The 27,030-nt window shown below is 26.1% G+C and overlaps 1 protein-coding gene across 1 annotated transcript in view; it reads right to left on the bottom strand.

Moving 5' to 3' along the window:
- Positions 1-27,030, bottom strand: part of LOC111618465 (ionotropic receptor 25a-like) — a 48,510-nt gene that overhangs the window by 6,243 nt on the left and 15,237 nt on the right. The window contains exons 3-9 of the mRNA XM_023360007.1: positions 19,633-19,755; positions 19,333-19,557; positions 13,972-14,055; positions 12,886-13,061; positions 11,761-11,814; positions 8,453-8,572; positions 8,181-8,357 (exon numbers count right to left, since the gene is read on the bottom strand). Coding sequence (XP_023215775.1) covers positions 8,181-8,357; positions 8,453-8,572; positions 11,761-11,814; positions 12,886-13,061; positions 13,972-14,055; positions 19,333-19,557; positions 19,633-19,755 — 959 coding nt within the window. The remainder of the gene's footprint in view (positions 1-8,180; positions 8,358-8,452; positions 8,573-11,760; positions 11,815-12,885; positions 13,062-13,971; positions 14,056-19,332; positions 19,558-19,632; positions 19,756-27,030) is intronic.

The raw sequence follows: 27,030 nt of genomic DNA on the forward strand, positions 1-27,030 counted from the left end.
TAGATAATACAGTGGTTGCGGCCGAAGTTTTTATCTCTCAAACGTCAAAGCCGAACGTCAAACGCCGCTATCTTGTAAGCGGCGCTCGACGTTCGACGTTCACGTTTGAGAGATGAAAACTTCGGCCTCAACCTCACTAATAAGTTAGAATTAGTTTGGAAAACGACCAGTATCGTCAATACAGGACAATTTCTTGTTAATTATTAATAATTAATGGAAATTTAGACATCTCGAAAATAATATAAGCATTAACCAGACATTTGAAATCATAAATCACTTGTACATACTTAGGAAACATAAAAACATTTTTCACTGTTGGAAATTATAATAGCACAAATTGACTAACCGAAGATTAATTTATGAATTTTAAAGTAGACTTTCATTATTTTTTAAATGGTAATTATTAAAGAACGTGTTTTAAGGTGCAAAATTATGGTGGGAAAAGGGAAAAAAGCGTCTGGAAAAGTATACAGATAGTGTTTTTTTTTTTTTTTTTTTTTTTTTTTTTTTTTTTTTTTTTTTTTTTTTTTTTTTTTTTTTTTTTTTTTTTTTTTTTTTTTTTTTTTTTTTTTTTTTTTTTTTTTTTTTTTTTTTTTTTTTTTTTTTTTTTTTTTTTTTTTTTTTTTTTTTTTTTTTTTTTTTTTTTTTTTTTTTTTTTTTTTTTTTTTTTTTTTTTTTTTTTTTTTTTTTTTTTTTTTTTTTTTTTTTTTTTTTTTTTTTTTTTTTTTTTTTTTTTTTTTTTTTTTTTTTTTTTTTTTTTTTTTTTTTTTTTTTTTTTTTTTTTTTTTTTTTTTTTTTTTTTTTTTTTTTTTTTTTTTTTTTTTTTTTTTTTTTTTTTTTTTTTTTTTTTTTTTTTTTTTTTTTTTTTTTTTTTTTTTTTTTTTTTTTTTTTTTTTTTTTTTTTTTTTTTTTTTTTTTTTTTTTTTTTTTTTTTTTTTTTTTTTTTTTTTTTTTTTTTTTTTTTTTTTTTTTTTTTTTTTTTTTTTTTTTTTTTTTTTTTTTTTTTTTTTTTTTTTTTTTTTTTTTTTTTTTTTTTTTTTTTTTTTTTTTTTTTTTTTTTTTTTTTTTTTTTTTTTTTTTTTTTTTTTTTTTTTTTTTTTTTTTTTTTTTTTTTTTTTTTTTTTTTTTTTTTTTTTTTTTTTTTTTTTTTTTTTTTTTTTTTTTTTTTTTTTTTTTTTTTTTTTTTTTTTTTTTTTTTTTTTTTTTTTTTTTTTTTTTTTTTTTTTTTTTTTTTTTTTTTTTTTTTTTTTTTTTTTTTTTTTTTTTTTTTTTTTTTTTTTTTTTTTTTTTTTTTTTTTTTTTTTTTTTTTTTTTTTTTTTTTTTTTTTTTTTTTTTTTTTTTTTTTTTTTTTTTTTTTTTTTTTTTTTTTTTTTTTTTTTTTTTTTTTTTTTTTTTTTTTTTTTTTTTTTTTTTTTTTTTTTTTTTTTTTTTTTTTTTTTTTTTTTTTTTTTTTTTTTTTTTTTTTTTTTTTTTTTTTTTTTTTTTTTTTTTTTTTTTTTTTTTTTTTTTTTTTTTTTTTTTTTTTTTTTTTTTTTTTTTTTTTTTTTTTTTTTTTTTTTTTTTTTTTTTTTTTTTTTTTTTTTTTTTTTTTTTTTTTTTTTTTTTTTTTTTTTTTTTTTTTTTTTTTTTTTTTTTTTTTTTTTTTTTTTTTTTTTTTTTTTTTTTTTTTTTTTTTTTTTTTTTTTTTTTTTTTTTTTTTTTTTTTTTTTTTTTTTTTTTTTTTTTTTTTTTTTTTTTTTTTTTTTTTTTTTTTTTTTTTTTTTTTTTTTTTTTTTTTTTTTTTTTTTTTTTTTTTTTTTTTTTTTTTTTTTTTTTTTTTTTTTTTTTTTTTTTTTTTTTTTTTTTTTTTTTTTTTTTTTTTTTTTTTTTTTTTTTTTTTTTTTTTTTTTTTTTTTTTTTTTTTTTTTTTTTTTTTTTTTTTTTTTTTTTTTTTTTTTTTTTTTTTTTTTTTTTTTTTTTTTTTTTTTTTTTTTTTTTTTTTTTTTTTTTTTTTTTTTTTTTTTTTTTTTTTTTTTTTTTTTTTTTTTTTTTTTTTTTTTTTTTTTTTTTTTTTTTTTTTTTTTTTTTTTTTTTTTTTTTTTTTTTTTTTTTTTTTTTTTTTTTTTTTTTTTTTTTTTTTTTTTTTTTTTTTTTTTTTTTTTTTTTTTTTTTTTTTTTTTTTTTTTTTTTTTTTTTTTTTTTTTTTTTTTTTTTTTTTTTTTTTTTTTTTTTTTTTTTTTTTTTTTTTTTTTTTTTTTTTTTTTTTTTTTTTTTTTTTTTTTTTTTTTTTTTTTTTTTTTTTTTTTTTTTTTTTTTTTTTTTTTTTTTTTTTTTTTTTTTTTTTTTTTTTTTTTTTTTTTTTTTTTTTTTTTTTTTTTTTTTTTTTTTTTTTTTTTTTTTTTTTTTTTTTTTTTTTTTTTTTTTTTTTTTTTTTTTTTTTTTTTTTTTTTTTTTTTTTTTTTTTTTTTTTTTTTTTTTTTTTTTTTTTTTTTTTTTTTTTTTTTTTTTTTTTTTTTTTTTTTTTTTTTTTTTTTTTTTTTTTTTTTTTTTTTTTTTTTTTTTTTTTTTTTTTTTTTTTTTTTTTTTTTTTTTTTTTTTTTTTTTTTTTTTTTTTTTTTTTTTTTTTTTTTTTTTTTTTTTTTTTTTTTTTTTTTTTTTTTTTTTTTTTTTTTTTTTTTTTTTTTTTTTTTTTTTTTTTTTTTTTTTTTTTTTTTTTTTTTTTTTTTTTTTTTTTTTTTTTTTTTTTTTTTTTTTTTTTTTTTTTTTTTTTTTTTTTTTTTTTTTTTTTTTTTTTTTTTTTTTTTTTTTTTTTTTTTTTTTTTTTTTTTTTTTTTTTTTTTTTTTTTTTTTTTTTTTTTTTTTTTTTTTTTTTTTTTTTTTTTTTTTTTTTTTTTTTTTTTTTTTTTTTTTTTTTTTTTTTTTTTTTTTTTTTTTTTTTTTTTTTTTTTTTTTTTTTTTTTTTTTTTTTTTTTTTTTTTTTTTTTTTTTTTTTTTTTTTTTTTTTTTTTTTTTTTTTTTTTTTTTTTTTTTTTTTTTTTTTTTTTTTTTTTTTTTTTTTTTTTTTTTTTTTTTTTTTTTTTTTTTTTTTTTTTTTTTTTTTTTTTTTTTTTTTTTTTTTTTTTTTTTTTTTTTTTTTTTTTTTTTTTTTTTTTTTTTTTTTTTTTTTTTTTTTTTTTTTTTTTTTTTTTTTTTTTTTTTTTTTTTTTTTTTTTTTTTTTTTTTTTTTTTTTTTTTTTTTTTTTTTTTTTTTTTTTTTTTTTTTTTTTTTTTTTTTTTTTTTTTTTTTTTTTTTTTTTTTTTTTTTTTTTTTTTTTTTTTTTTTTTTTTTTTTTTTTTTTTTTTTTTTTTTTTTTTTTTTTTTTTTTTTTTTTTTTTTTTTTTTTTTTTTTTTTTTTTTTTTTTTTTTTTTTTTTTTTTTTTTTTTTTTTTTTTTTTTTTTTTTTTTTTTTTTTTTTTTTTTTTTTTTTTTTTTTTTTTTTTTTTTTTTTTTTTTTTTTTTTTTTTTTTTTTTTTTTTTTTTTTTTTTTTTTTTTTTTTTTTTTTTTTTTTTTTTTTTTTTTTTTTTTTTTTTTTTTTTTTTTTTTTTTTTTTTTTTTTTTTTTTTTTTTTTTTTTTTTTTTTTTTTTTTTTTTTTTTTTTTTTTTTTTTTTTTTTTTTTTTTTTTTTTTTTTTTTTTTTTTTTTTTTTTTTTTTTTTTTTTTTTTTTTTTTTTTTTTTTTTTTTTTTTTTTTTTTTTTTTTTTTTTTTTTTTTTTTTTTTTTTTTTTTTTTTTTTTTTTTTTTTTTTTTTTTTTTTTTTTTTTTTTTTTTTTTTTTTTTTTTTTTTTTTTTTTTTTTTTTTTTTTTTTTTTTTTTTTTTTTTTTTTTTTTTTTTTTTTTTTTTTTTTTTTTTTTTTTTTTTTTTTTTTTTTTTTTTTTTTTTTTTTTTTTTTTTTTTTTTTTTTTTTTTTTTTTTTTTTTTTTTTTTTTTTTTTTTTTTTTTTTTTTTTTTTTTTTTTTTTTTTTTTTTTTTTTTTTTTTTTTTTTTTTTTTTTTTTTTTTTTTTTTTTTTTTTTTTTTTTTTTTTTTTTTTTTTTTTTTTTTTTTTTTTTTTTTTTTTTTTTTTTTTTTTTTTTTTTTTTTTTTTTTTTTTTTTTTTTTTTTTTTTTTTTTTTTTTTTTTTTTTTTTTTTTTTTTTTTTTTTTTTTTTTTTTTTTTTTTTTTTTTTTTTTTTTTTTTTTTTTTTTTTTTTTTTTTTTTTTTTTTTTTTTTTTTTTTTTTTTTTTTTTTTTTTTTTTTTTTTTTTTTTTTTTTTTTTTTTTTTTTTTTTTTTTTTTTTTTTTTTTTTTTTTTTTTTTTTTTTTTTTTTTTTTTTTTTTTTTTTTTTTTTTTTTTTTTTTTTTTTTTTTTTTTTTTTTTTTTTTTTTTTTTTTTTTTTTTTTTTTTTTTTTTTTTTTTTTTTTTTTNTTCTTTAAAACTCTAGTTCTATAAAAAAGATTTCTATCATATGGCGTAAGATGATCATTTATATAAATTTTATATTCTTCATTTATTATATTACAAACACTAGAGGTAATTTTTAGTTTATTTTCTTTAATTTTATCGACAATTTTTTGCTTCGTATTAACATTAACCAATTTCACTACAATCGGCTTTGTCTTACGCAACAATGAATTTCTTTCATTCGGAAGAGACTTAGGCCTATAGCAATTTACAATAGATAATTTATCAAATGTATCATCCACAAATGACAAAACTTTATAAACAATATCAGGTAAATTTTCATTTATCAAAGTAGGAAGTCCAACAATTTCTAAACTTGAATTATTAACATCTTGCTCTATAGATCTTAATTTTTCGTGTGTTTTATTTAATTCTCGTCTCAATATAGAATTTTCTTGTTTTAACTCTGCAATTTCAACCGAAAAATTTTTATTGTTAATCTCCAAAGAGTCAAGACGGTCATTAATTTTATCAAATTTATCTGATAAAAATTGAATCGATTCCTTTATACTTTTATTTGTTTCATTTATATTTTCCATACCTCCATAAATTTGTTTAATTTCTAAAAATAGTTTATCAAACCGGGTTGACTCTATTGGCTCGAATGTCGTTGGAGTGAGCAAGAAGTTACTTTGCTTATTATTACAATCACTCGGTTTGGCATTTAATGGAGAAATAAAGTGAGTTGACTCACCTAATTCATCTTCTTGTCCCAATTCCAAAACTGAATTTGCATTTCCCTTTAAAGTTTTCACTGGTCTACAGGATCCACATTTCCAATTTTTTTTTATAAGTTTTACTAAATTTATGAAAAGCAGCACAACCAATTCCGTAACAGTAAAAATGAGCATTTTTCAAACATTGTGAACACGAAAGTAAATCATTATCCAAAATTTTTAAATTGCAGACACAACATGAGAAGGAACGACGGTTAGCCATGCATCAAGGACACCAAGCGGATATAACCTCCTAAATATGTTTGATAAACATATTTAGGAGAGTAAACATGATATTTACTAGGTTTTAACCAACTTGTTATACTGGATTACGCACAATATTTCTGTTTTCGAAAGTAAGTCGCTGACGCTTTGAATTCAGGAGATCCTTGTATGTAGAGAAACTCCACCCAATATCAACTAAATCCAATGGAGAATATCTTGTAAGCACTCGGAAAGATAGTTCGGTCGAAGTTGCAAAGGTTTCCAAATCCGGATTGTTTCTCAAATTTAATTCAAATTTGATTTTGACAAATCTGTCAAGGTTGTTCTTTACAGTCATCAAATTCTTCTACCGTTCCTTCTTCTTCATACCTTCTTCTTCCATATTCTGAATCAAATCAGGATAGAGAATCAAATCAAATATTTATAGATAGCCATGTACTGCAAAAAGTTCCAACTTTAGGTGATCTTTGTCATTAAGCAATTGTTGAGCCTGCTTGTTGGTTGCTGCGTCCATTGAATCTAAGTCAAATATAATGAAAGCATTTGATTTTGTCAAATTTTTCTCACAAGAAAACTATGTATCTTATCCAAGTATCAATATTTCACCTGGTTATGATAGGGATTGTGGTAGGTGGAACACAGTGTTTTCTCGGTACAAAACTTGACGACTACGGGCTTTTACAAGAATCTTCTTCAGAGCAGTAATGAAGTCATTTACCCTAGTGTATTTCCTCCCTGACATCTTCACAAACACGGTGTAGTCCATGAGAAATACATGTCACTTGGTTGAGGTTGGGGTTCATGGCCTTCAATTATTGGAAAGCATATAGCGTACTTGATCGCTCACCACAAGCCTAATTTTTCGTACTGTATGTTCACTGGCAACAGTTTCATGCATGAATCATTAAATGACTGCTTTACTGTGCAGACATTTGTCTTCTCGATATCTTAAAAAGCATCGTTTTAACCCATTCACCGGATAATAAAAACATCAGCACATTCAATGTATATCTTGCAGCTCATCGGTAGTTTCATCTAATTCTAGAAGAAATTGGATTAATGGAAGGTCTTACCACGGAATTAATCTAATTCCATGGTAAGATCTGCACTGAACTCACTCGATGACTGCTACTTTTCAGATCTTGAAGTGAAAGCAAGTATCAAGATAGTTTGCTTAGGTTTTGACTTGTGAAATTCAACGTTCTTCGCATGCTTGCTGAACCAGATGTGTTCGTTTATTGTCTCTTTGATGATTCTCGTCGATCGCATATTTACATCGAGGACGACACATTGAAGAATGCGACCATCAGTTTCAATGAATTGCATTTTGAATTCTTCTGAAAGTGCATGTAACTTTACCTTATTAACCTTTAACATTATTTTATTGTGAACAATGGGTTCTAGTTTGGACTGGTACAAAGCTAACACAACAAACTATATAGAGCAACTATCCATCACAGAGTCCAAGGCCAAAATGAAATGGTCTGTTTTTCTGAGCCTTCTTTAAATACTGGACATGGACCTCATACAGAATTGGCAAATAGATCGCTACTTTTTTGTCAAAGTTTATGTTTTCTTTTGTGGTGTGTTTTCTACATTATCTTGCTACAACGATGGTAAATATACCATTTTATAGCTCTCGTTCTGCTCTACAAAATAAGGGCATGGAATTTCATGTAACTGCTCAAGAACACTGAAAATAGTTTATTTTATTTTATTTATTTTTTTTTTGTTCAATTTAAAATATTGTCCTTTTAAAAACACGGAGAAAAGTGAGGAAAAAGATACTGAAGCATCAACAAGAACTGAAAAGGGAGAGAAATAACGAAAAGGGTGCAAAAATGTGTAACATAGTGTGTCCATTTCGCTCCATTTCATGCTTCAAAATATATATCTTAAACTATCGATATGAAAACAGTTTTATTTTTGAAAAGATGCTGCACCTTAAAATCCTTCCTGTAGTAATTATGAATAAATAAGCATATTGCTATATACGGGCGTAGCAAAACTAGTTAACCATTATTAAGACTAAACTGTTGTCTTATTTGAACATTTTATTACTCACATAGAAAATTCGGAATTGTCCGAATTTGACAATAGATTCAGCTCAAAAAGACCAGAAGATGGGCTATCGATATCATCATAGATAGCCTTACGGTAGGTGAAAACTGGGTCAACTTCATTTTCTTAAATAGAAATTCCTTTTCTTTATTTTATATTATGATTCTACATTCAAAACAAACTTTTATCTGAAATACTTTTTTCGAAAAATGCAATTATCAGAAGTTATGAGCGTTTGAATTTTATGCGGCCACCACATCGTGCACCCGTGAATTTGTAGACATATGCACTATGCTTTGTCACTAGTTCTGTATCAGTTCATTGAAGAAAAAAGAATGATTATCTTTAAGAATGTATCTCTTTAAACTTATTATTTATATTTGCTCTGACAGCTTGAAATGATCCCGAATGTATGGAGGTGTGCAATGTAATAACTCAATGTGTCTGGGCGGACATATTGAGTTACCTAAAACTGTCTGCCCAGACACTTTCATTGGCAGACACATCGGAGGACACTGGCTCTGGCTCCAGTTATGGGAGCAATCATGGCAACTTCAACAGTTATATAAAAAAAAAGTTAAACTGTGCAAAGTATCAGAACAGAATTTACATAATTTACAGTTTTACATGAGTACAGTTTTACAAAGTCTTGTATACAACATAAAAGACTTTTGAGAGTATGGTTAAGAATTAAAACCTTAATATTAGAGATATTACCTGTTTTAATGTTGTCATTAGACGAATTTTTCCCCTCTGCTCTTTCATTTCTTCAGTTAATGTCATATCACTGCATTCAGGATAATCTAATTTTTCTGGCCAATTTCCTTTTTTGATCATGTCACGTACTGTCTTAGCCACGAAATCACCCAAATCAAAGTAAAATGTGGCTTCCATCTAATATAAAGATCAACGGAATATTTAATAGAATACAGAAACATAAATTTATATTTATTTGTTAATGTTTATAAAAAAAAACTTTTATAATTTACGTCAGAAGAATATTTTGGAAGTTTTCTCATAATCCATTCCAACCTATCTTGTTTTTTTGCTATTGGTTTTAGAAGTAGGGAAGTCATATTTTTACAGTGGCAATCCGGTTCTTGGTTTTCCTAAATTATATAAATTTTAGGTAACAGTAAGTTATTTACAAAATGTTCAAAATTCTACTATTAATAAAATCATGAAGTATCATATAAATTTAGATACATATTAAATTTAAAATATAAAAATTAAATATATTTTTATCTATTATTACTTGTAATATAATAATAGTAACCTTCATACTTTTCAAAAATATGCTGAAACAATAGATTTATATATCGTAAAAATAAAGATTGAATGTAATAATACATGTACGGTATAGGTCAAGAAAATTGAATTTTTACGTAAATTATCTTGCAAAAAGCTTATGCATGTAACTTAAATAGAAATTTTAACTTTTGGCCAGAAATAAATGTAAACTGTTGGCTGTAGAGATGCCACCCAATATAGATGGCCTGAAAAAATCATCAGGGCCTAATTTGGTGCAAGGCAGGCAAGGCACTTGCCTGGGACTCGTAATAGATTCTAAATGTGCCATTGTTTTATTAATATTAAGAATTACTATCATTAAGAATTAGATAAAGTTTGTACAGTAGACCCCTTATAACACTGTAGATAATTCCGTGTTATATGAATTCCATGCTGTACGAGTCACTTAGATTTTACAAATACGTGTGCCGGGCTGTGAACGGCTTACGTATTTGTAAAATCTAAGTGACTCGTACAACACGGAATTATCTACAGTGTTATAGGGGGGGTCTACTGTATATGCGCATTAGATCTGTTCTGTGAAGTTCAGAATAAAGCAGTGTTCTTTGAGAAAAATATAAAGTAATGCTTTTTGCTGCATAATTTTATTGTAGCTCCAAAATACAATGTAAGTAAGATATTCAAATATAAAAATAAAAAAACGCATTACAACGCATTAATATTTTTGTAGAACGAATTATATTGTTATGTAGTTTTTCATAATTGGGTGATACGATCAGATAACACTAGTGAAACTTCGGCATCATTCCGTAGGTAACTTTTGTGTCAGGACCCTGATTTTGACTAGATGGATTGCATATGTTATAACCTATTTTTGCAATTATAGTTTTTCTTTCTTTCAAGTACAGTACATGTTTTGCATGTTTCTATTTAACATATATTATTTGGCATATATATTTTGCAAATGGTAGCGCTATTGAGCGATTTTTAAATTTTATTTCTATTTTTTTTACATGCTGCTGACTGTTTGGAGGAATCAGTTGTAAGTTATTTGGATAGTTTAAAAAGTCGGTATAAAAAATTGCAGAGGTCAAAGCTATGACAAAGCGTCGAATTTAGCTGGCAAATACAATGGTCTTCAAGCAAAAATAAAAAGTTAAGGTGAAAGCGGTCATTATGTTCTATGCAGCAGTCATTCTTTAAATCTTGTAGGTAATTTTGCTGGAGATTGTTACCCATTGGCAGTTAGATATTTCAGTACTATTCAAAATATTTACACTTTTTTGCTGTGTCGACATTCCGATGGAATTTAGTAAAAAATCTTTTCCAAGAGAACAATAAACCACTTACTATCAAACCTATTAGTGACACTAGTTGGTCAGCAAGAGCGGATGCTATTAGAGCCATTATCAGTGGATTCAATGAAATTAAATCAGCACTTCAAAAATTAGAAGAAGACGTGTCTCAAAGAAGATTAACCCAAATAGAAGCAACAGATTTATATGATAATATAAAAAGTTTTGAATTTTGCTTAATGACTGTGTTGTGAAACAAAATATTAAACAGGATCAATGCAACAAGCAAATCGTTGCAAGAAATAACTGGCAATTTAAATGTAATTTGCACTTTATATGAAAGTCTTATAAGATTTGTTCAGGAATTAAGAAACGATTTTGATTCTATTGAAGAACAAGCTAAAGAATTATGTGGCAATTTTACAGATGCAATTTATTCGACAGATTTTCTGAGAAGCCGTAAACAAAAGTGCCAATTTGATGATAATTGTGAAGATGATATTCATCTTCACAATTATCATCAACTGAATCAATTTTCTAAGGATAATGCAGATTCTTCTGAGATAATAAATAACATGTATAAAACATTTACATTCATGAGATTCGTGACGTTCAGTTTAATACTATTTTAATAATCACATAGAAAAGAATCCCCAAGAAATGTTATATTTTATTATAAATAATAATATAATATCAACCTTTTCCAATATGCAAATTATCTGCACTATCGATACTAAATATCGAATCTGAGTTAGTACAAAAATAATATATTGATTATTTTATGTTTGTAGTGGTTTTAAAATAAAAATTACTTTAAATTACAATTTTATTTATATTTGTAGTAATACAAAATTTGTAAAGGGGCTCATAAACATTATTTTGCATAGGGCCCACGAAGGTCTAAATTAGGCCCTGGATATCATAACGTTAAAGATGTGAATCGATAATCTGAGATAAATTCTTCAGAGCTGTTGAAAATATTGCAAAAGCTCTGAAGAATCTCATAGAACGGAATTCACGCATTACAGAGTCCCATACACATGACATAAGAACAGCCACAGTTTTTGTGGATGATGCTCCACAAATCTCCAGATCCATGAAAATACAAGTAGTTAAAGTATGCCATATTTTATATTACCATGTTATAAATACATGGTATCCATACAACTATGTCGAGTTTTAGAAATTTATTTACAAAACAATGTTAAACTCACAGAGGTAGTTCCTGCACCCAAAGTTAGGCAAAAGCATAAAGTTTTAGTCAGCATATCAGTACACCTCCATGTGCACCTTTCCTCTCCTTCGGCACATCTAGAAGATACTCAATTCCCTGCCATATATTCGTTAACATATTCGTTGTCACATTTACAATGACTTCTTGATTCGCTGCTTCAATAAGTCCACTCCCTTTCGTAGACCACCTACATGTGCTTCATGTACTGGTATGCTGGTTAAAACTGCATTTGCCTACCTTTTGATACAGAAGTTGCATAAGTTTCGCACAAAATAAACTTCTAAAACTTGACAGACTTCATGGACATCCTGCATAAAGTTTAACTAATAGGCTCCCTTAATGCCCTTAAGACGAAACGAGTGAAACAAAATACCAATATAAAATATAATATATAGCATGACTGTGATGCAATTTCGAGTTCTCTAATAAACAAAATTAATATTTATAATTTATTAAAATAAATATTTTAAAAGTTATTTCAGATTTTAAATTCAAATTTTTCAAAATTGATACTTACAGTTGTAATAAAATACCAGGAAAATTGATTACCATATAAGTTCAAATTGTTTGCCTTTAAAAATTTATAAAATTAGTTGTAGCTCATTGATACAAATTATAATAATAAAATATTTGAATGAGTCAAATAAAAGGAGCCATACCTGGTTTTTGATAACAGTAAGCTATTCTTTATTTGAAAGTTATTCTCACTTATCCCTTTGCTGTACAATCCGAATTGAATAATTATGGAACTGGGTTAGAACGTCTGTCAATGTATCTTTAACATCATCCTTCAAATGAAAACGTTGTCTTCAATTTCTTCTTCATCCTCGAAAATACCCAAAAGTTACATGGAAAAAGATTAGTACTACATGATTAATGGTCAGGACCTTTCTAGCCAAATCTTTCAATACTTTTATATGTCAGCCAAACATATCTTGTATTATTCATGAAGTAGAATAACGCCTGTTGTCAATAGCCTTAGAAATTTGTTTCCGTAAGTAGTGTACTTAGAACCATTTCCATATTTTGCATATTCAAATGAAAAAAGGCGAGGTTTTTCAAGAAGCCGAGAGCTGAGCATTAATCAAGCGCAGAGCTTCTCTACGATCCTTTAATTGAAGCTTTGTGCAAATGCACAGACTACATACCCACGAAATAGTAGTAGATTGCATGCCACAGTAGTAGTATTCTGCTTTGACTATTATTCTTTTGTGCTGCATGATTCCTGAATGTGTTTTAAAGGATTGGATTGATGGGAAAGGACAATCCAACACTGGCGATCTGCGCGGGGTGAATACATCCTGGGAGGAATTTCTATGGAAAACTGGTCCTCATTTGGATGTTATATACATGAAATAATCTCGGAAAACGCAATGTGACCAGTTCGTATTCGGTGATTTTTATTTACTCGGTTATCGGTGGGCTTTTCTTCTTGTTATTTTTTAAGGAACGATATATTCATTCGAACGATAATGTTAGAGTATACTGACAGACATTCTAATTTAGTTGTTATAATCATTATACTCGGAGAACATTAATAGGATTGTACAAAGAAGTAGGATAGATGTCTCTATTCTAATGGAGATTAATTTTAAATCATACTGTTACCGAAAAACCAGCTGTGGCACACCCAGATACTTACCATTCTTAATGCTTTCTCTATTACGCTGTTTGAACCGATTACAAAAAAATTTGCAATTTCTGGAGGTTTCATTCTCTGAATTTTAGTTCTTATATCATTCTCATCATTTTCGATAAGTTGAATGATATGTTTGGTTGGAATATTTTCTAATAATGTACTGTATTTGAGATCCATCACTAAAACAAAGAATATTTGTTATATATGTTAATAAATAAACATATTAGAAATACGAGTATAATTTTAATAAAATTTTTGGAAAAAATATCTGATACTTTCTTTATTAATTATTATATTAAGAAATCATTAAATTATTTTAAAACTGATTGAACATTAATGAAGATCATAAACAGATGTATTTTCGATCAAATAAATTGCAACATCAATGAAGAATTTTGTAAAATTTTAATTTCTTTAATTATTAGAGAAATAATTTAAGAAATAATGGCATTTGTTGCAATATATATTATCTCAATCATATTTCCAAATTGTATGGAAACAATTTAGGAGGATATTGATTAAAGTGATTAATGAATTAATTTCAACTAAAAATCATAGCAAAGTCGATTCTTCAGTTGTTTATTAGATTATTCCTCAAAGTAAATGTCACCACTCTGTTAGAAAATTTAATAATAATAATGTTTATATGTAGATATTGATTTTAAATTATTTACGAGAAATAATTATAGTAATTAATGAGGACATATACTATCTTTGGCTCAACAAATTTATTATTGTCTTCATTAAAAATAAATGAATAATTTATTTAAAATAATTTTCATTGTTCCTAATTATTTTTATTTTAATCCTTCCTTTACATTTATTCTTACACAAATACGAACAGTTAAGAGTAATATATATATATATATATATATATAAAACACTCTTTTGTTGAAAAAGAATATTAAGAAGCGTTATATAGAATTTTATGTAAGAAAATACGAATAAAAAATGCCATAAATCTTCGTGTATCCTATAAGGATTCTTGCATTTCAAAAAAATAAATTATTTAGTTGCTATGTGTTGATATATGTTTGCAGCATGCCATCTTACTTAATTCATTTACACTATATAATAAATTAAACTAACCTAATTCTTTATAGTAGAGTATTCCTGCTGATTTAAATTTTTGAATTTCACAAATATCGCGGACTGCGAAAGGAATAACGTCTCCTGGAGGAGCGATATGTACTAGATATTCTTTTTCTGTTGCACTTAAACTTTCCCATCCCATCAGTGTCNGCTACTCAAATATTTTACGTTTTTGATACTAAATTAACTTCTGAAGTATAATTTTTTACTGTTTTTATATTTTTCAATATATTTATTTTGTTAGTACAAAATAAAAAAATAATTTTTAACGATACAATAGTCTTCGTTAGGCTTAACATCGACGAAAATTCAACGCGAAGCGACACGCAACGGAGAAAAATGTCAAGATGGGATAAATTAATATATTTTTTCGTACATAATCGGTTATCCGAAACATCGATCTTCCGAACAATCCCTGTCCCCAATTGATTCGGATAATCGACGCTCTACTGTATTAATATAAAATATTTTAATGGATTTTTTAAAACTCCTGTCAACTATACAGAACTATCATAAAAACATATCAGTAAACTCCTATCGGTTGGATTAAGTTATAAATCTACTCGCGATTCGCATAATGGGGAGAAGGCGGTCATATTAGAAGGCAGGCGGCTAACAGCCCAGAACCGGTCTTGGATAGAATCATTGGAAGCGTTATAGGATATTTTGTTGTGCAGCTTCCACCAGCTAAACCGTGTGAGGTTGGTGCTCTGTAAAGCGCGAATGAGTATAATCTGGTTGCTTTACACCGTCCTCCATATTAACTTATTAAATCCTATGTCCGATCCGTAGCAAATTTTCATGCTTTATTTTGGGGAAAAAATATAGACTTTCATGAAATCTGGACACCCCACTCTTCCTTTGATTTGATTTCCTAGATACTTCGCAATAAACATAACAATTGTAAGCTAAAAACAACCAAATTTGTAATGTGATTTTCATTTTTAACGTTTAGCCATTTACCTGTTTGGACGGGCAATGCCAGACATATCTGTTGGTTAGTAGTAAAACAAATATTTACGAATTCTAATAAAAATAATATAAATGTTTAATAAATCTTTGTAAATTTAAAATACTCTAAATTAATTTGACTAGTCCTAAAAATATGGGGAACATTTTCATTAGTTCAAAATCCAGATAAAGAATTTACCATTCCGTGGTTATGATTACAAAAATTATTGTGTTTAAACGATATCATCAATAAATAATTAATTCAATAAAATGCATAAATTATTAAAGAAATAAATCATTAAGGAAACCATAGACGACTAAAAGACTTTGGAAACCTTCAGTAGTGACAGAAAATACGTCAGACATTACTAAAAATGAAACTTGTAATTAGATTATATCCAATAATATTTAAATAATTTGCATGTTATACATACATATCAATATTTAATTAGCGTAAATTAGTAAAACAAATGCCACTTGGAAAAATAGTAAGCTATGATATTACAGAAGTAATTGTAAGCTTTCGTGAAGAGGGAAAGTCCTTGCATCAAATTGCTACAGAGGTAAAAATTGGCAAATCAATAGTTTCTGACGTTATAAAAAGTACAAGAAAACTGATGTTATTGATCTAAGACAATCTAAATCAAGTTCTAAAGAACTTGAGATTGGAAGCTGCTTCCAATCTCAAGTTCTTTAGAACTTGATTTAGATTGTCTTAGATCAATTGGATTGGAAGCAGCTTCCAATCTCAAGTTCTTGCGAAAAATTATCAAGAGAAACTGGTGACATTACTTACAAAATTGAATAGAATGCAGCTATTAGTAAACAAGTTAATAAAGAGACTTGTCGGATATATTTGCAGAAACTTGACTACAAATTTTATCGGGTAAAATAATAGTGCTATATATCAGTAGTAATGGTTGTGTGTCAACATGTGATTTATCTTTACAAAATTAAGAAAAAAAATCTTGTTAACTAAACCTAAAGTGAGGAAAGGAAGGTCAAAATTGAGTGTGGAAATAGTGGAACGGCAGTAAAGACAAGTTGAGATTTGCATTGAAATAAACAAAAAAGAAACACGAAGAAGTAAGGAAAGCACGAAGTCTTTCATCTTGAGCGTTTTAATCGTACAATAAAGTTCCCAGAAAGCATTATGATATTATTGAGTTGCATGACTACGTTTTGGCACTTTACATTTTATTGATGGAATAGCGAATTAAAATATATATATATATATATATATATATTATCAAATCCTTAAGGAAAGTTTTCTTTCATACCAGGAAAAACTGCAAAAACCAAATATAATTTTGGTGCAAGTTGCCAAAACAATACTTACAGATAAAGATTAATGTGTTAAGTTGTTCATCTATCAATCTAGTTGTTTTTTCCATTGTAAATCTCTTAGGAAAAGATCTCAAAAAACAAGCTTTTTATATCAAAAGAATCCAGGAAGTTGGATGGAATTATTCAACACGAATATCAAACTCTTAGTAATACAATGCGTGAACACGTGAATGAATTAATACAGGAAAAAAAAAAATGATAAACCAGCAGTTTACATTTCGAATATAATGATTAATAAATAGATATAACTTTATTTAAATTATATCTATTTATAATAAATTAAATAAGTTATAATATCTTTAAATTTTCAAATGCTTATTGAATATTGACATATGAATATTTATAAAATTAGAAATTGTAATTGTATAAAAAAAAATTGTCGATTTAAATATTTATATGAGGACTTTTATGTTATATCGAAATTTTTCACTTATTATATTGATTTTTATACAGAGACATTTTCGATATTGCCATAGTGATGCTTTTGTTGTGTAGCTTTTTGTTTGCATTATAGCAGAAGTCGAATAGTTGTTTATAATATCGAAATACTTGGGTAATATATATAAAACCGTTTTCGTGCCACAACAAGAACAATTATTTATTGAATCATCAGCTAAGGTACCGCAAAGTAGCGGCAATAATTTTATGCATTGGCACGACATCAACTTAACAATCAAACGCAAACCGAATGGAAAAAAAAAATAATTGAAATCTTTAAATTACTAAAATTAAAATTTTATAGGCGTAAAAAGTATGTAATGATTTTCTCTTTGGAACTAATAATACAGAATTGCTATGGAGAACTTATCATATAAGAACACTGTTATGTGGACTTTCTTATATAAAAGGGACATTTCGGGTTATTCGCCCCCCTCTTTCAGTCCTTAATATATGCTGAAAATAAATGATATATTTATTAGTAGTGACTACTGGAGTAACCAAAATTTTTTCAACAAAGTCTTTGAGATAAGTTCACACAGAGAGAAATTATTTGATTTGAAAATAAGATAGAAACTATAGAAAGTCAAAAGAACATAAATTCTATACTCATTTATTTCTTATTTAGTTAAATGTAATAGATTAACTATAAGTTATATATACTATGAGTTACATAATGGATATTATTTGTTTATTGATTATTGTATTCAATGACAAAATGTCGAATAAAGATAAAAATATCTAAATTTTGTTTGTACATCTAGATAGATGTTAATTTACTCTAAAGCATTTTTTCATTGATAAAAGGATTTAAAATATAATTATCTTTGCGTCATCTCGCTGTTAATTTAATCTTAATTTAATGTAGAATTAGTTAATAATATATGTAGATACATAATAATTATTACACCATAAAAAATTATAATTTTTTTAATTAATTAAGTTTACATTTATCACAGATAACAAGTGAAAATTAACAATTAACATATTATTTTTGGTCGAGATCAGATATTTGAGCAAAGATTATTGACAATGACATAATGAAATATGTTGACTTCCTCAGTAACTTCGCTACGTAAAGTAAGTAAATTTATATAATCACATTTAAAAAAATGGCACAAAACTAATCAAAATATATTGTAAGAAAGTTACATTTGGGATTCAGTCACTTCCAACAAAGCAACTGGATCATGAATTTACAGGAAATCCTCGTTAATTCGAACTCAGATAGTTCTAAATCCTATTTGTATTGAACTTTTTTCGTACTGTCCGTACTTTAGCCACAGCTGGAGATATACAGATTTACATATAAAGGCATTCTGTTAGTTCGAAATACGGCTACTTCGAAATTCGAAGTGAAAATTCTGTCCGAACTGTCATACTCGTTCGTTTAGATCGAAGTGCCTGCATGCTATAAGGGAACAATAGACCAAGAACAACTCTAATCTGGTCAACATGGCTTTGCTTTTATAGTAACAGATGTTCGTGTGTCATCTTACACATTAACTACCTTTTTTTTTCTTCTCTTATTTCATAAAATAAGACTGATTTTCGGGATTGCAAGATTGGGGTACAAGTAGCGGATTGAGATAATTATAGGGCTGTATGCTACTACATTTGGGTGACCTATTACCTTTTCAGCCACTTTTAAAATAATTTGGGCTACATTTCAAGGAATTCTGCTTTACTTTTCATAAAACCTATCTGGCGACCTGTGAGGTTATCACCGAACAAGTACTGTTTACTTACAGTTTATTTATATTATTATTAGTTATTAAATAAGGAAATATGCTAAAAGCGACAATAATATACACTAAAATTTGGAGATTGAAATGCATACATAGGCGAGACCTGGTTATTCATTTTTTGTATCTAAAATACCAGAGCATTTCAATTGTTGCAACTTTTTCCATTGTCTTTCCAACTGTCTTTATTATATATACATTTATTTCCAAACATGATCTCACTGCAACATTTCAGGTATATTTTCATTTGCTGTTCTTCTTCGTTACATATACATTTATTTGGCTAGGAAATTTATAGCCAGCATTGGGTATAATTAATTTTAATAAGTTTTTTAAAAATTCTTTTAATTTTAGTTTTCAAATTTTCCAAAAACTTTTGTATCATCCAATACTAATCACACTTCACAAATATATTCTTATGCTATTCTACAAGTCTTATAAAATGATAAACTTTACTCACATATCTCCTATTGGTTCATATGTAGAACCTGTAACTTCAAACTCATGAAAAGCTATTTCATTGCCTTCTGCTTTATTGAGAATAAAGAACTAAAAATTTGGGGAGGAAAAAATATATATATAAAACACTCTTTTGTCAGTAAATAATATTAAGAAGCGTTATATAGAATTTTATGTAAGAAAATACGAATAAAAAATGCCATAAATCTTCGTGTATCCTATAAGGATTCTTGCATTTCAAAAAAATAAATTATTTAGTTGCTATGTGTTGATATATGTTTGCAGCATGCCATCTTACTTAATTCATTTACACTATATAATAAATTAAACTAACCTAATTCTTTATAGTAGAGTATTCCTGCTGATTTAAATTTTTGAATTTCACAAATATCGCGGACTGCGAAAGGAATAACGTCTCCTGGAGGAGCGATATGTACTAGATATTCTTTTTCTGTTGCACTTAAACTTTCCCATCCCATCAGTGTCAGTTTATAACCGTAAGTAGCACTAACTGTAGGCACACCCATTTTTCTAACTACAGCTTTGACTGTGGGTGATATTCGATTATCCATTCCTCTTGGTCTTCTCGTAGCGTCAATCACAACTGTTGGAGGTTCTTTACCGTCGAAAATGTGCTCACAAACTAAAACGATAATAAATACGAAATATTTTGATATACGATTATAAAACTTAATTTTATATGGAAGAACGTAATTACCTTCTTTTTCATTATTGTTTTCTTCTAATTCAATTTCTTCTGTTTCCAATTCTCCGTAATCAACATAATGCGAATCAGTTATGGCTGCTGTTGGAATTGTGAATCCTTTCTCGGTTATGACAACTGTCAATTAAAACGTAATAGCAATTTTATCATATAAATGAAAATATATTAAAATATTTTTTTACACTAAAACATGTCTACTTCAGTCTACAATAAACCACAATTTACTTACAATAAACTACAATAAACTTGTCTACAATAAAATTATTACTGTTGGTACAGATAATGAAGCTAATGTAAAGAATGCAGTGACTGATTGAGGAGAAAAAAATATATCATTGATGTATTTCTCTCATTTTAAATCTGAGTGTTAATGACTCTAAATAGAAGCAATAAATTAACTGTATTGATTCGAAATTGTCGACCATTAATTGGCAGATCACTTTAAAAGAAATGATATTGCTCAATAGGAAAGAAATGCAATATTTTATTTAAATTACATCAAAATTAAATTTATATATGAAAAAACGTTGGAAACCAGTAGTATTCTAAGCCATTGTGGTCTTCTAGAAAACTGAAGCTAAGCATATTAAATGTAGACTAATGATACCACTGATATTTTTTTTTAGAAGTCAGGTTAATTGTAAGTAAAGTAAGCTAAAAAGAGCATAAAATAGAGGAATACCAACAAATAATTCAAATGTACACGCTATACGCAATGACTTCTGTGACTATTCAGTGAATAAGTCTAACGGTCGTGAGAATTTTCCTCTCGTAATTCAGTCCATATTAAAACAGATGATCATTAGGTGCTTTGGTCAATCCCTATTTCTATATTTATTCTTATAACGAATAATATGTTTAGTAGATTTAGCTCAATAGTATTCGAGAAATATTTGAAGAACCAATTGCTTAAAAAAATAGATTTTAATCCGGATGCTGCGGAACTTTAGGGTGCTTCAACGACACTTCAGGATACCGCAAACAAAACAGAAACGAGTGCAGACATGAAATTTCGCATTCGATCCTAATACAAGAGTAAATAATAATATAAAAGTTCTTTATGATTACATAAATTTAATCAACACACATTACATTATTTTACAGTTATTTAAATTTAAAATTACGTAATACATTATACTGTGAATACATTTTTAAATGCACGCATTCATAAAGTATAAAATACTATGCAGTAAAATATAAACAACAGAAGAACGAAAATAACATCTAGATGCATTTATTATAATTTATGTTCATATTGTTATAGATTTTTAAATAAACCCTCGCAAATAACAGTCGATTTCTACGAACATTTCCTTCCCCTATTTTTATAATTGTTATTCTATTTCCCGTCCGTTAATTCAAGGTTTTATCTTATTGATTGTTGTATTTTGATAATTCTTTTTTTTTTATTTTTGACATTCAGTTTAATTTTATTATTAAAATCGTTTTTTAAACACACCAAAAACTAGCCAAAAAGTTGATTAATCACCGTGTTTTAATTTCATGAGTTGTTATAGAATATGACATAGGAAAAGTGTGGTGATCAGTCAAATTTTGTCCCTTAATTTTTTTTTTTTGCGTTTAGCAATGTTTTAACAATCCAGGAGCCCAATGATGTTAAAAAAACTGTGTGTGTGTCAATATATTGATATTAAACTTTAAGTGTAAGCTGCTGTTATAAATACTTATATCCGGTGTATAAGTCTAGTAGATGAGACAACTGACAAGCTTTACTAAAATTTTATTAATCTGTCGGTAATTATCCCTCTTCAGTCGTCAAAAATCCTTCAAACAGGACGAACAAAATCGTGGCTATACACACACACATTCTAACATACATACATACATACAAAAAAAATCTCCCCCGAATTGTTTGCATATCTCGACATTTCAAGGTGTCCTGAATCTAAAAATGTAAAAATTTGGAGGGGTCATTTTTTTGACCGATCGCTACACTTTCCTTCTGTTATATATAACAGCCGGAAAAGTAAAAATGATCGAATACATATTTATATATTGACTGTGTCATTGTTTAGAGGAGTCTTTTAGCTTTTGAATTAAAAAGTTTCTCGTGGATGCTAACACCAAAACATCGTATGATTACACTCTACTTCCAATGATTCTATCCAGGGCCGGCATAGCTTCCCTATCATCAAACGTCACCTCAGGCCACTGCAAAATGGATAATCCAACAACCAAAATCAGTGAAGATTGCTAGTTTTAGTAATAATGTATTGAAATTCGAGTTTAGTACTTTAATCTGTACTTATTCACGTACTGTACACTCACACTTGCCTGCATACTCTATACAGTAAAACTCGTCTAAAATGAAATGAGACTGTACCGATTATTTTTATTAATTTATAAGAAAACTTTTAAAAAAATGCTACAATTCATATTTAGAACTGTTTTTCCTTTAATATCTTTATGTTTAGAAGACAAATTTAACATACAGAACTATGTATGTAGTTCATAAAGGGGGTAATCTGTATAAAAACCTAATATACTTGAAATGTGTTAAATTCTAAATTATACCGATAATTAATCTGCTATTAAGATAATTTCTAATTACGTTTTAAATTTAAATAACGTATTATGTTACATAATTAGTACCAGAATACAATATTAAACGTTGTTTGTTCGTATATTGAGTAAGACTCGAATAATAAATTAATAGTAATGCCGAAAAATTAAAATAATCGTTAGTTTTATTTTTCGATTACTAGAGGGCGACACTGTATTAGATTGAATTCAGATATTTCTGAAATTTTTTTACTTACAATAAGTATAAAAAGTGTATAGAAAGACTCGAATTATAAATTAATAATAATGCCGAAAAATTAAAATAATCGTTAGTTTTATTTTTCGATTACTAGAGGGCGACACTGTATTAGATTTGAATTCAGATATTTCTGAAATTTTTTTACTTACAATAAGTATAAAAAGTGTATATAAAAGCACGAATTATTAATTTGCAATGATATCGAAAAATTTTACAAATTTTTATACATTAAAAGAATAAAAAAAAAATACAAAGACAATTTCTAAATTATAAATTTGATCATAAATGACGTCATAAATACGAGAAAACCGATATCTTCGCACATTTTAAAGTGGTCGGCATAAATCGCCTTCGTAACACGACCTTTGAACTTTCATCAAACAAATGCTATTGTTGTAATCGTTTTAACAACTTTGTGATGGATACTAAAGTGTAATTTTTAATAAATCAATTACCGAAAAAAGCAAAAAAGTTACACCTACTTGATAACTACAAAGAAGACAAATCACTGTATCGATTTTTATTGTTCGCTTAGATCATAAATCACGTTATAAATGTAACTATTACGAATATATTCCCACCACTCGAAGTGGATAGCAAATTGCCTTCGTAACTCGACATTCGTACGAGATTCAATTGAAACGAGATTTTTACAGCTGAAAAAATAAATAATATATTGTGTATATATATTTTTTAATTATATATGCTACGTATACTTTTCGGTATATTCACATTCCTAACGCAAAATTGATGTTTTCGTAATCCATCGTATTCTTCTCTTTAATGACTAAGTTAAAATACAATATGGCTGCTAGAATATACCTTCGAATAGTGGACAAACTTCTGTGTCCCGACGGTGTCCGCTATACAGAGATTATACTTTATATTAAATTTTTAGACAACTATTTGACTAATACTTTAAAAAAAAAAAATTAATTTTTCTTAATCTTTCCGTGATATTTTTGTCAACAGTCACTTCTACTTTTTTTATTATCACAGCATAATATTGTATTATACACACAAGCATCCATTTTGTTTTACACGTGTAGCGAACATAAAAGCTGCTTTATCTTTTCTGCAGAGACCTGTTGCAGAAAACGTTTAGACGCTACATTATACTGCTTCATTTAGAAACGCTTTGAGTGTAGAGATCAAGCAGCACTGTATAAATGCGACCGAATCATTCCAGCAATCAGCGCCTTTTAACTTGCATTGAGGTCATATGCCTATGGCCACGAACATGTGACTTGTGAAGTCATATGTTCACAAGTCACATGTTCGTGGCCATAGGCATATGGGCCTTGGCACACTAAAATTACAAGACCTCTGTAGTCTGGTTTAGAAATGGGAGATCCAGTTCCGCTACTGGAACTGTTGGAACTGTTTAGCTAGACGGTTCGTCGGAACAGTTTGACTTGACCAGTGATTACCAAACTTTTTCGATCCACTGTTCCCTTTGTTCCATAAAGGGGGTATACTCAACCCCCAACCGTAGACCAGATGGCCGAGGGTTCAAGGTGGCATCCTACTGCTCTGGGGGACCCGGGATCGAATCTGGATTTTGGATCGAAAAATTCCCAGGAATTATTCGGGGGTGATCCGTCCGAATATGTCGGGCCCCATCCCTCACCACCCGGCCGTCCCATTGTGGGCCAGGCCGAACTCATAGTGGGCTTGCTAAAAGAGGCCCTCTTAGTGCCCACAGGGTGGAAAGAGTTTTTAAAAAAACCCAACTCTCCCTAACCCATTTTCCCTTGTGTGAGAAAGGCTTGGAAATATTCTTAGGAAAACATTTCTATGTACTGTACAGTACAGTGGCTAGAAAATATAGTGTCGAAAGCGCTTATATTTCTCCATTATAACCGTTCGGTTCATACATCGAGGTTAGTGACGTCACAGACAAGGTGGCGCTGATGTCAATCGTAGTGCTACTTTCGCTTTGGCTACGTGATATCCTTTCTTACAAGAACATCGAAAGCGATTAAATTTGTGCTTGTAAAGTGAATAAATCCTTAGGAAATGGCTGAACAGAAACTTTACTGACTTGTGTATTTCTAATTTATAGATATTACTCTACTGTAATTTTTAATTCTTTTATTTTTGTCGAAAAGGGTGAGAAATCTACATGCATATTAATCTGTAATTTTTTAAGAGAGATTTTTCAAATATAAAGTGTATATGCATGGGTACTTGGCAGTAGACTAATAATCGTTTATTTGTACATACTTAATTTTGTAATTTTATATTGGGACAATAAAGTAACATTCTGCCTTTATATTTTATATACTGTGTAGAATTTAATTGTAATTTTAATATTGCTTTATACTATGTCACATAATACTGTGAACAGTATACAGTATTATGTAACTGATGGCATTTGCTTAATAAATTCTATTTTAGGCCCTCACAGTGGAAGAGGTTCACAAAGCCATATAAAACTTACATTTTATTATTAAAAATATGATAAATTCTGTATTTTTTTAGTAAATATGAATAAACCTTGTTGTTAATAAGGTAATAACAAGAGTAGATTACTCTTGTACTCTAAATAATACTTGTTTGTACAGCACTCAACAGCTGTAATGTAAAAATAGACAATACAGTGTAGGCTATTTGATTTAATAAGAATCTTAATTAGCTTTAATAAAATGAATTCCTTCATAAATGTTAATAAAGTAATACTATATAATAATTGATTGCTAGTGATATGATTTATTATCGATCTAAATTCTTTTACTTGGCTACAGCACATTTACTATGCTTAAAAATCCCACTTAAAACCAATATAAACATAGGATGATACAGCCAGTGTAGCACAACGATTGACAGCAGCGCCTCTTGCGGCAACCTCCAATATAGGGACAGAAAATAAGCTCGATTTCGACACTATATTTCCTAGCCACTGTACTGTACAGTACCTCACACTTTGTCTTTACCCCTGGTACATTGTTCTTGTTGGGTCGGTTGTTTTTGCACGTGTGAAAACCTAACGACCTGGGTTCAATCTGGAACCGATCAGGTTACACTTACGTGTGGGCGAGCGATTGGGGGACGTATTTTGTTCGGGTCAGTTAGACAGGCAGGACGTGACCGGTGTCCAGTCCGAACCGTTAAACTAATTCTTTGTTAGATATTAAATAGCGATTTTTACGAGTAGAGATCTTTAAACTCTAAGATCATAACAGTTCTCAACATCTGGAAACCATTAAACGCAATGTTTCTTCTTACCCGTTTATAACAGAGGAAAGAAAAAGGTTGTCAATGGCGTGCCGTGACATTTGATGATAGGAAAGCTGTGTTTCTGTAATAAGCCGACTTTCAGGGGCAATCAGTCAATGATGGTCTAGTGTCCATTCGTATTCGTTCGTTAGATAAGCCAGTAAAAACCGTAGACTTCTCTAAATATACTTTTAATAGATTATCTGACCTACTTAATAAATAAGCAAATTCAATATAATTACGTCTGTACTTATTAGATTCGATAGATTCCCTATGTCCTCTAAATGCCAATTCTTGCTTTGATAACATCTGCTAATTTGGATACAATATATCTATTAGCCGACAAAACAATCTTTTTGCATTTTTATGCATCCACAAAGCCATTTTACGTCTTCATAAATTTTATCATGAAAATGTCGAAAAAACTTTTTTGTTGAAGTATTTATATTTAATTTAGGCATTGATCTTTCTCTTTTAATAATGTTTTCTTTTTCATTATATGGTCTTTAGCCATAACTTTTTTAAAATAAATATTTAATATCGCAATTACATTCCGAATCGCTAGCCACGATATAAGGGCTAAAATTTAAAATAAAATCATAAAAACTTACTTGGTGAAATAAAATATAATGTGGTGGATGTATATACCTGGTACAAAATCTTCTTCAATTGTATGAATATACTTTTGAAGAAAATTATAATTAAATATTGCTTTGTAAAGAAAAGAAACGTACATAAAAAATAACATAAAATATTCTTTACTTTTATAAATCTTAAAAGAATTCACTTAGTCAAATAGCTCCCTACCAGTGGCTCATGGATGGAATCAGAGACGATCTTGGTAGGTGTGCAGTGCGTGCATGCATGCAAAATGGTGTTAATTTTTTTAACATTCTACAAGAATTGTACACGTTTATTTCTGCATCCCCTTATAGATGGGACATACTAAATCGTAATATCACTAGTTTAAACATTGAAATCTGTAATACAAGAGGGAGAATGAATATACTGTACAGTAGAGCGTCGATTATCCGAAAGTCAATCATCCGAAAGAATTCCAGTCGGCAAATTTAAATTTTCGCCAGTGCTGTGGCGCTGCAATCTTTGGCTATGTCTTGAGCTACCCAAATACTTTACGTTTTTGATACTAAATTAACTTCTGAAGTATAATTTTTTACTGTTTTTATATTTTTCAATATATTTATTTTGTTAGTACAAAATAAAAAAATAATTTTTAACGATACAATAGTCTTCGTTAGGCTTAACATCGACGAAAATTCAACGCGAAGCGACACGCAACGGAGAAAAATGTCAAGATGGGATAAATTAATATATTTTTTCGTACATAATCGGTTATCCGAAAAATAAGTTATCCGAACAACCCCAGTCCC

Source organism: Centruroides sculpturatus, unplaced genomic scaffold (assembly GCF_000671375.1).
Source record: "Centruroides sculpturatus isolate CEXI.00-Female unplaced genomic scaffold, Cexi_2.0 scaffold5, whole genome shotgun sequence".
NCBI classification, from domain to species: Eukaryota; Metazoa; Arthropoda; class Arachnida; order Scorpiones; family Buthidae; genus Centruroides; species Centruroides sculpturatus.